Raw genomic sequence first — 11,183 nt, forward strand, 5'->3', positions numbered from 1 at the left:
TTAGTCAAAAAGGCGTCCCATGATCTTTACAACTTCTCACTAAGTGCCAAAAGGCTTTGGACTTGGGCTATTTGTATGGGCTTTAGACTTGGTTAGGATCAGTATATAAGGTGGAGTTACCTTATCATTTTTTACGCTATCATTTTTACTCTACTCTTTAAGAGCTCTACTAAAGATAATCCATTTCTTTTGTGTCGAAGTTTCCTTTTGTTAGGATATCTGATTTGACTCAAGAATGGCCTCCAAGTCTAGAGTTCCTTTGACTACCTCCAATGTTGAGCTTGTGCCTATGGGTCATTGAGCTATCTCCTTGAGCCACCTCTCGAAGAAGAGAAATTGGCCATCTAGAAATCTCAGATACTAATCTCTTTTCTTATGAACTCGAAACCATACGTTGTTTTTGGATCCTTTTGTTCCTCATGAAGATCCTTTTGATTCCTCTTTTGCTTTTGAGGGTATCCTTACTTTTTCGTCTAACTATTGGCTCTTAATCTTCAAAAATTATTTAGGACTATGCTCCTTATCACCAAAGACCTATACATTCCTTGGCTAAATAAAGTCGAAAAAAAGAAACAAGAGAGTTGGAAAAGGTTAGGAATTTTTTACTTGATCCAACTCTCTAGGTATAACCTATCTTATAATTTTCCTATGCTTCTGAGTTCTTTCTTTTTCTAGAATCAAAGCACCAACTCCTTTCATGTTCCTTGTGGCATGATTACACCCACCCTCTTCGAGTTTGCTGCTATCACAAGACTTCGACCTATTGATCCTTCATTCCAACCAGACTTTGCACCCAAAAATTCAGTTGTCCTTCCAAATTTTACCAAACTTTCTTACTAACTCTTTATTTCCATCAACATGGGTAAGGATGGCCCTATAACTGACAAAGAACATGTTTCTTTCCTCATGTTTTGGCTCTTTGCATATGTTTTTTGCTCAAGATCCCTCCAAGTGCCTAAGGCATTGCTTTCGCTTGCTCAACTTTTACACAAGGAGTCTTCAATCTCTTTGGGGAAGCTCATTCTAGGCAATTTATACGAAAATATGAATGAAGCTGCCCACTTTCTAAGGTCCAATGATTCTCTTCCCATTCTTAGTGGGTCTTTTTGTTACTTCAACTCTGGCTGAATGCCATTTTTGAAAATAAACTCCAGAGAGCTTCGAATTTTGACTCACCTTTCTCATTGCCACTATTACCAAGAGGCATTGCTTTGAAGTCTTTTGACAATATTTTATGTTTTTCCTTGATCTTCGGGTTTTCACACCCGAATTAGCTCCCTTTTCTTTTCAAAAAGCGGATCGCTTTGGTTTAAGAGGCCTTTCCCTTTAAAAACCCCAAGTGACCCAATTAGAAAGCTTGCTAACTTGGAAGCAATTTCTTAGCCGCCAACTCCTTTTTAACAGTTTTACTTTGAGTTACTTTGAGACCATTTCGCGTAGTAGCTTATCAGCCAAATTTAGTGGCTAGACAATTTGGCATAAACTAGTTTAGGTCTTCTTTTATGCTTCAAGGAACCAACCAACATATCTTGGATGAAGCTCGAAAAAGCATTGATGAATTGAATAGAGCCATAAGTTTTTTCAAAAAACGTAGGACAAAGCTTTCTTCCATGGAATTCGAGCCCTCCTTCTACTACACCCAAACCTTTCAAGATTGGTGGTCTTGTTACTACCAACAACATAATATTTATGTCGAAGAGTGCTACAAGAAGATGATGTCTACTTTTTCTGTGTTGCAGAAGGGAGATTCAAAGGCCAAAATGAGAGATATACATGTATGAGAAATTCAATCCTTTGAAAAAAAATTTAAAGTCATATATTTACCTACAACGATTTCATATAATATAAACGAGGCTGCTGAAACTTTGAGGGCCAAAATACTAGAAAAGGCAGAAAAATATCAAAATTACTGCCCCTTGGAAAATTTTTTGGAAAGAATCTTTTTGAATAATTTTGTCCTATCTTTCCATCTTTTCTAAATTGTGATTTTTTTCTAGCCTTGCCAATAATTCCCCTAAAGTGGGTTGATATTTCTACCACTAGCATAATTTTTAATGATTTGGCCCCTCCTCGAAATTGAGTAACAGTTTCGAAGTATTTTTTAAAACATATTTTCATCATTTTTACCTCAAAATTTAAGATGTAAAATTTCTTACAAAATTTCAAGCTAGTAAGGTTTTATTTATCATTCTCGAAATTTTATTTGCATCTTCCACATTTATTTACTTTTTTGAGGTACTTGAAATTTTGTAGCTATCCTGACAGAACTATTCATAGACAGATATGATATGGAAAACTAGGATGAAGATGAACCTCCTAAAAAGAAGGTAAAATCTTCTCGAAAGGGTTCTTCCTCTTTTGCCCCTCAGCCCTCCTTTTGAGACTCCTAAGGTAAACTTTTTGAGGTCTCTCTTTTCTTTCCATGATCTATACTTATTTTTCTCTTCTTTTCAGGCTAAGGCTTCTGGAAAAGCAAAGGTTTCTGTCAAAAAAGTGACCTTATCTTCTAAGTTGCCAACACATCTTACTGCAGAGGTAATTTGCTTATTTATCTTATGCACACTCTTTTTCAACAGAATTAATCCTTATTTCTCTTTCAGGCGCCCAATACAATTCTCTGCCAAGAACTCAATAGCATGAAATTCAAAGTGGTTTGAGTTGGGAGCCTGAAATAACAGCGCAAGCTTCGAGTTCTTCCTCAAATGACAATATTTTGAGCTCAGCAAGCTCGAGCTCTAAGGACCAACATCAACCAAAGCAACCTTCATCAATAAGGGTTCAAAACTTCTCGAATTGATTTTTCCATAGTTGGATTTTCTAACTGTTTGTTTCTAGGCACCTTCCGATCCTCAAGAGGCATCGCCTCACACTTCTCCGGTTGTTGATGTCGAGAATTCAAATTCTAGGGGCATGGCTTCGCCCCCAAAGGCACCTATTTCTATCGAAGTGCCTCCAATTGAAATGGCTCCAGTCAAGGTGCCTCAGGAATCTGCTCCAGGGGTAACTCTCCCTGAAGTTTTGTCCTTTACAGAGATAAACTTGGACGATTTCAACATAATGGTGGAGGAAGATCTGAAGGGAGCCCTCGACAAACTTTTGGTTAGGTCTTTTACATTTTCTTCATTGAAGACATATTCAAGGTCACATTCTGAAGTCTTCAAGCCCACTGAATCGGCTAAGAAACTGCTTGAAGAGTTAAGGTGTTTGGTCTTCGAGAAACCTTTCATGAAGAATATGCCCATTGACAAAGCCTTAGTTGCAAACATCAAGGAACTATTATCTTAGTTAAAGGAACAAATATCTCCTTTTCCTAAAGGCGTTCATCGGTTTGAGACACTTTTTGTTCTCTAGCCATTGTGGATCAAATCAGTGTTGTCAATGCCAGGCATGACCAAGCTCAAGTTGCAAAAGACACAACTTTTCAAAAAATGAGAGAAGCTTGAAATGGGCTGTGTAGGCTTAAGGAATCAACGAATAACACTAATTTGAAAAAGAAAGAAGTTAGGGTGTTTGGGATAAGAAAAATTTTCTAAGTTAAAAATCATCTTGAGGAAAATTACATTTCAACAAGTTTTGAGGGTTACAAAGGAGCCAAAAAATAGGCCTAAACATCAGGGAATATTGAAAGATTATCTAAGACCTTTAGTTTTATTAAAAGGGACACATTTCGAGCTATTTTAGGAGATTTTTATCACATTGTTGATTTTTCTTTAAGCTGCTTGAAAGACAAGAAAATATTCTAAGTCCACATGATTAAAAGCTTTTTTGAAGAGTTTTTGATAAAGACCCAAGTCCCTGACACTCAAAACTGCTCGAAAAGCATGACTGACAAGAAAATATTCTAAGTCCACAAAACTAAAGGTTTTTTCGAGGAGTTTCCAAGTCACCGACACCCAAAATTGCTCGAAAAGCAGGACTAACAAGAAAATATTTTAAGTCCACAAAACTAAAGGCTTTTTCGAAGAGTTTTGAGGATTTTTCAAGTCACTGACATCCAAAACTGCTCAAAAAACAGGACTGACAAGAAAATATTCTAAGTCCACAAAAATTGATAGCTTTTCGAGGCATTTTGAGGAGTTTCCAAGTCCCTGACACCCAAAACTGCTCGAAAAATAGGAAGTGGTCAGAAAATATTCTAAGTCCACAAACATGGCTGAGCTCCAGTCCCTCCAGAATTGTTCAAAAAATAGAAATGAGCAAAGAAAATATTCTAAGTCTACAAGACTAAGACAAACTCTCAAAACTCCAAAAATTGCTCGAGAAACAGAAATGAGCAAAGAAAATATTCTAAGTCCATGAGATCAAGACAAGCTCTTAAAACCCCAGAATTAGTCGAAAAGAGAAGGAAATGAGAAATTATTCTAAAGCCATAAATTAAATGAGCTTCCTAAGACCCTCCCATAACAACTCGAAAGACAGAAAAATTGACTTGAAAGGTTAAGTGCAAAAGCAGTTATTAGCAGTTACCAACACTAGGCAAAGGTTCAACTATGCAAAGAAAAGATCGTGGGTGATAACAGTTACTAGCAGTTACCGACAGCACGATCACAAGCAATCGTGGATAATGGACATAACAGTTGAAGGCAGTTACTAAGAAGTGCCCGCAAAAGGAGGAGGACGGTGGTGATCTTCCTGCCTATAAATACCCCAAAGCGTCATTCTACAAAGGACGACTTTTTGCACCCAGACACTGCACCTAAACTCTCTAAAATGTTGAAACCTTGCATCGCGCTAGACACCAACTACAAGGAGACCTACGGTGGCTGCTGTTCACCGTTGTGAGGAGTCGTACGTTTACATTCACGCACCTTTACATTCCTGCACATTTACCTTTCTGCATTTTAATTTCAGCTTGTTTCCTATTTAGCACATTTTTGTAAAAGACATCTACTTTTGATTAAATTCTGTTTCACTATTAGTTGCTATTTCTGTTTAATCCTCTGCTTTATCACGTCAATCCTACTGTTACGTTAACAATACACTTAAAAGAATCTAAAGAAGACTTAATCCAGTCCCCAGATTGATCTTTGGATTATTTATTTATAAAACTGTCATTTTTCACCGTAAACATAGGGGTAGAACAATTGATATGGAGAAATAGCTCAAAAGAGCTTGCAAGAAAGAGGACATACTAAATATGGTCAGCGCGACTTATGAGAAAAAGAGGCCAACTTTGATAAAAAATGTGAAGATCTTAACTACTGAAAGAGCTCAAGCTATGGAGGATATTTCGAATTTGGATACTATGCATGACTCTCAAAATTAGATATCAAAATTTAAGGGCTAACTGAAATGTGCTCGAAGTCTTTTTTTAATTTTGATATAATTTCATTTTTTGTTGTACTCGAATCCAATGATTGTACATTTGTCTTTTGTACTTGTAAATTTGAGTAACGATTTTTTATCTTTAATGATCAAGTTATTTTGAATTTATATATGTTGGGTTTGTATAGTTTTAAGTACTTTTCATTTATCGATGAAATTTAACTATTAGTTCTTATATCTCAAACGCATACGCGTTATTAGAAAACATGTTTTCTATCTCGAAAGATCTTTCACAATTTGAGGATTATTTGCCAAATCTTCTTAATTTCTTGTTTAACGGTAAAATAACTTTTCACATTAAGTCACCCACATTAAATAACTTGCTTTAAACTTTTTTATTGTATGCCCTAGACATTATTTCTTTTTGTTGACCCATCTTTTTCAAAGCCTTTAAATTAAGGTTTAGTAATCATGACTTGGTAGCTCAAATTGCCGTTGTAACTTGACTGATTAGTAAATTAACTTCAACACGTACAACAACTTTATGGCCATAGACTAGTAGAAAGCAACAAAAGCAAAACTCAAGTCAAGAAGCAACGGAGAAGCAAAATCACGAAGAAAGGAGGGAAAAAAGCAAAAAGTAGCGCAAGTTGTAATAAGCAATAGCCACAAGTACCAAATAAGAAGCAATAGCCAAAATTTTCCACTTCCTTGCATTGCAAGTGTTGCAGTGTTCACCGCAATCCAAGTATGAACTTTGGCCGTCGCTATTAATTTCCTTTTCTCTCGAAGCAAAACTATATATGGTGTGTGGGATACAAATTAATTTTGTTGGCATTTTCCGAAAGAATGTCACCTAAGGTTGCGTGATATCACCACCGAATAATTACTTAGAGCCACGTTTAAGTTAAAATATTTATTATACTTCAAACTAGCAAACTGGATGGAGTCACGGTACGTCTACAGTTCTGTGCACAATGCAATTTCTCATGCTAATGCAATACTACACGTTGGTGTAATTTTACTAGTTAATGAACATTTTTTGTTTGTTTATGCTTTTACGTCATAATAATATTAGGAAGCACACATAACCCAAAAAAAAATAGTATAAGCAATCAACGACATTCTATGTCAATAAGATATATACCAAATTTATGAGAACTATTGTACTTGTCACAGTTTCAATGATGGTGGTATTAATTGTTCCATTAAAAAAATGTCCAAGACCAAAGGTGGTCTTGAGTTTAGGGTATCCTTACTCATTAGAATTCAGATCGATCTGATGATTTTGAAAAGTAAATCCAACTAGTTAAGCTAGATTTACTTTACATATTTATATATAAATTAAACTATAAATAAATAAAATTTAATCATATTTAATTTGAATATCGATTTCATAATTTAAAATCTAATAATTTGTTATCTGAACGAATTAGATGTGACGACTCTCTTTCTTCTTCCATGCATGTATGTTATCGTTCTAATTAAAAGTGATAATTATTCAAATTCAATAATTTAAAATTTTTATTTATTTTATATTTATATACATGATATTGTTGATCAAAATAATAATTATTGAATCAATTAACCTGAATTTCTTCTCTAGTCTCTAGTTATCTGTGTGTTATATATTTTAAGAGCGTGTCTTATTTACTTAACTTACTTTATAAATAATTATTCATGGGAAATAAATTTGAACTAGGTATACAAATTTGAAACTGAAGCGGTTAACTATCATGTCTAAAATTTTACTTATTTGAAATTAATAAAAAAAAAATACCAAATAAGATTGCATAATGTTCTTTTATAACTTTTTGTAAATAATCAATCAAAATAATCCAATACGAACTCCAGCATGTTAAATAGACTGACCGACTGGTTTGACGATCTTATATGAAAAATTAAAATTAGTTTTTATATATATTTTTTAAAATTATAATTAAGATACTCCCTAGTGAGGGAAAATTTGTTATACTAAAGTTAAACAGTACTTAAAAGCAGGAAAAAAAATACGCTAGAAATGCGAAGAAAAAGATTTACAGCTCTGAAGTCAGTATCTTATAAGAATAATTTAATGATAAAGACGTAAAAGACATAATTTTCATAAGAAATGAGAAAATAACATTATTCAAAAGACCAAGTCACTTGAACTTGAAAATTAATTTTGCTACATTTTATAGTCCTATATATATATTCGCGTGTTCCGCCGTGGAGAGAGTCTCATTAGTGCGGAATATGTGTTGTTTGATATATGGCATCAAAGAAGCACGAAATGGGTAAGGGGTGGTGCAGTTTGGTTCTAAAATATCTGTGGGTGCTAATAATAACATTGCTCATCGAAGTTAAGCCATTGGGTGTGAAGGGTCTTCCACTTCACACGAATTCTCGATGGATAGTGAACGAAGATGGGGAAAGGGTGAAACTGGCTTGTGTGAATTGGGTGTCCCATTTGGAAGGATTGGTGGCTGAAGGGCTCAGCAAGCAACCTATGGATGTGATTTCAAGTGGAATAAAGTCAATGGGCTTTAACTGTGTGAGGCTCACTTGGCCTATTCTTTTGGTCACAAATGAGTCTTTGGGTTCTCTCACCGTTAGAAGCTCCTTTCAAAACCTTGGCCTCCTTGAAGCCATTGCTGGTGTCCAAGCCAACAACCCCTCCATCATCGGTCTTCCCCTCATCCAAGCTTTTCAGGTATTTTACTTTCACCTAATCCAATTACTAACTTCAATCATCCTTATCTTGTTAGTTGTTAATCTTATCGCTTCTGTTTACGCTTTTTCGATGCCCATTGACTTATCGTCATAACTCATGAGCCACTTCTATATCTATTTTTCAAAATCCTCCCTTATCAAACTGGAGCATTTTAACAAATTATCTTAAATTAATTATTTTTAATTTAATAATGATAATTGATAATTGAGTAACAAGTTGCCATGAATAGAATATGTTATTGATCTTTATAAACCGAATCTTAGGTTTAGGAAAACCATTCTTTAAGTTAGACTTAAAATTCTCGATCAATGTTAAGCCTACTATAATATTTATAAATAAATAATAAATTAATTTTTAACTTAAAAATTTTAAATAACCGATCTTATTATCAATAAAATAGTTTTATTAATTGAATTACAATTTTTAATGTTTTGCGGTTTGGTGGTGTGTATTTTTAAGAATATGAATCGTTATCACAACTACCATACGTATTGTATGATTTTCTTGAACTTTGAGTTGAGTGTGGGCAACATTTTGTGATGACTCTCTAGGCAGTGGTGAAAAGTCTTGGTGACAACGATGTGATGGTGATATTGGACAATCACATAACCCAGCCAGGGTGGTGCTGCAGTAACTCCGATGGCAATGGCTTCTTCGGTGACAAATATTTCGACCCCAACCTCTGGATTTTGGGCCTCACCAAAATGGCCACCCTTTTTAATGGAGTCACTAATGTTGTGGGCATGAGCTTGAGGAATGAACTACGCGGCCCCAAACAAAATGTCAACGATTGGTACAGGTAATTACTATATCTACCAAAAAATTAAAACAAGCCAGGCTAATTTATACTAAGTGTTAAACTTAAACATTTATATCATTTAATAACTTTTTAATAGATTAATTAATTTGATTATTAGTTTGGAAGTTTTTATTAAATAAATTAATTTTATGAAATTTTATTCTAAAAAATCAAAACAATAAATACTTTATTGTATTATTTTATTTTTTCATAGAATATATTTTTAAAATAAAATTAATTATCAACTTTTAGATACTATATTTACAAACGTTTAAATTATTTAAAATTTAATATACATAATGATAAAAATGATATAATATAATTCAAATGATTATTGGTAACCTGTATCATAATTTTATCGGCAAATCAAATAAACACGTATCATTTAGAAAATAAAAGAGAAGTGTCAGGGTAAAAAATGAAAGCTGAGATGTATTTTGTGAGGGATAAAACCATGGTTTATTTTAGAAAAAATGAAAGAAAGAAAAAGTTTATGTGACTGACAATAAGCTTTTATGCTAAATTGAAGGTACATGGTGAAAGGAGCAGAAGCAGTTCATGCAGCAAATCCAGACGTTCTTGTGATTCTATCTGGCTTAAATTTTGACAAAGATTTGTCTTTCATTCCACAACGACCAGTGAACTTAACGTTCGAAGGAAAGTTAGTATTTGAAGCACATTGGTATGCCTTCACGGATGGTCAAGCTTGGGTTAATGGAAATCCAAATCAAGTATGTGGACAAGTGGCTGGAAATATGATGAGAACCTCTGGCTTCTTGGTGGACCAAGGATGGCCATTGTTTATCAGTGAGTTTGGTATTGATCTTAGAGGTACCAATGTGAACGATAATCGCTACATTAATTGCTTCATGGCAGTAGCAGCTGAGCTTGACTTGGATTGGGCTTTATGGACTCTTGTTGGTAGTTACTACTTTAGACAAGGAGTCATTGGAATGGAAGAATTTTATGGGGTTCTTAACTGGGATTGGAGCCAAGTTAGAAATACCACTTTCTTGAATAGAATTTCTGCCCTACAACTTCCATTTCGAGGTATGAGCATAACCACTTAACCAGTCCATTTTGTTCTTCCCTAATAATTTGCCTACTCTCCACTATTAGTTGGTTAGAAAATATCATTTCCAGTTTACTACTTTATAGAACTTTGATAGAGATATAATATAAAATTATTATGTTACTATAAAGGTATTGGATTTACCTGGATTGATATATGTATATGGTATTATTAGTATGGTGTATTGTAAAACAATTTATTGTACTGTTAGTATAGAGACACAATGTTTGTACTAACTATATAATTTTCATTAGAGAAAAGTTATATCAAAATTTTATCGTTGATATATGATGTTTTTCTTGTTATGTGTGTCGTTATTTAAAAGCTTAAGCTTTTGTAATTATTGGATTACAACATGATGTTAGAACTAGAGATTTCTTTTTACACGACAGTCAAGAGTGTAGAGATCCTTATTACTTCATTCTTCTAAGTTATAATAAAAAGTTGAATTTCAGTACAAAAGTGGGCTAGTTTCAAGCAAAGGTCTCTTGCTATTAGTTTGTTTGAAAACATCATACCAATTCAGTGCTTGATGAATACTTGAATTATATTCCTTTTTGACATTATGCAGGGCCAGGCATAACGAAAGGAAATCCATACAAATTGATATTCCATCCTTTGACGGGTCTCTGTGTCATGAGAAAACCTTTGCTTGAATCATTGACATTAGGTCCTTGCTCTTTATCTGATGGTTGGAAATACACACCCGAAAAGATTCTAACAATAAAGGGTACTTACTTTTGCATACAAGCAGAGGATGAAGGCACGCCTGCAACACTTGGCATAATATGCTCATCTCCTAACTCTAAATGGGAAATGATCTCAAATTCAAAGTTGCACCTTTCATCTAACCTCAGTGACGGTTCTAATGTATGTCTAGATGTAGATGACAACAACAACATTGTGACCAATGCTTGCAAATGCTTAAGCAAAGATAAAACATGTGACCCTGGAAGCCAATGGTTCAAGCTTATTGATAGTGGAAGAAGGTCTATCACGACAACCTCAACATTATCCATGCTAAATTCATCAGACCTTTCCTGGCAACCATTAAGCTCTGTGTAAGATAGTTTTAAATATTACTGTAAATTTCTCTAATTAGGAGCCATGAAAATATCCCTCTTTCTTGTGTTTCAATAACATGAAAGTGATGTGATAGGCATATCTATATGAATATTAGATTCAATACATATTGTATTATAGTGAAAAATGTACAAAGTTTATAATGTTGGGGTTTCGTCTCTAAGTCCCAAAAGCTACCAATACCAAAATCAATATTATGTCATGAAAAATCTTATCTTAGGATGTGACAGAAGACTATAAAATAAAATGAT

The 11,183-nt window shown here is 34.0% G+C and overlaps 1 protein-coding gene across 1 annotated transcript; it reads left to right on the forward strand.

Annotated features, from left to right (window-relative positions):
- The first annotated feature begins 7,485 nt into the window (after positions 1 to 7,485).
- On the forward strand, positions 7,486 to 10,957 carry LOC113872284 (glycosyl hydrolase 5 family protein-like). Its single transcript, XM_027509720.1, has 4 exons — positions 7,486 to 7,957; positions 8,530 to 8,777; positions 9,307 to 9,827; positions 10,421 to 10,957. The coding sequence occupies exons 1-4, from the start codon at positions 7,517 to 7,519 to the stop codon at positions 10,912 to 10,914; spliced, it is 1,704 nt and encodes a 567-aa protein (XP_027365521.1). The 5' UTR covers positions 7,486 to 7,516; the 3' UTR covers positions 10,915 to 10,957.
- Positions 10,958 to 11,183: the final 226 nt, after the last annotated feature.

Source organism: Abrus precatorius, unplaced genomic scaffold (assembly GCF_003935025.1).
Source record: "Abrus precatorius isolate BTA unplaced genomic scaffold, Abrus_2018 Scaffold7, whole genome shotgun sequence".
Taxonomy (NCBI): Eukaryota; Viridiplantae; Streptophyta; class Magnoliopsida; order Fabales; family Fabaceae; genus Abrus; species Abrus precatorius.

Excerpts from the sequence above, each read along its gene's own strand:
- LOC113872284 (XM_027509720.1), top strand. The coding sequence starts at position 7,517 with ATGGCATCAAAGAAGCACGAAATGGGTAAGGGGTGGTGCAGTTTGGTT. Across the intron at positions 7,958-8,529 it reads CCCTCATCCAAGCTTTTCAG|GCAGTGGTGAAAAGTCTTGG; the intron begins GTATTTTACTTT and ends ATGACTCTCTAG. Across the intron at positions 8,778-9,306 it reads AATGTCAACGATTGGTACAG|GTACATGGTGAAAGGAGCAG; the intron begins GTAATTACTATA and ends GCTAAATTGAAG.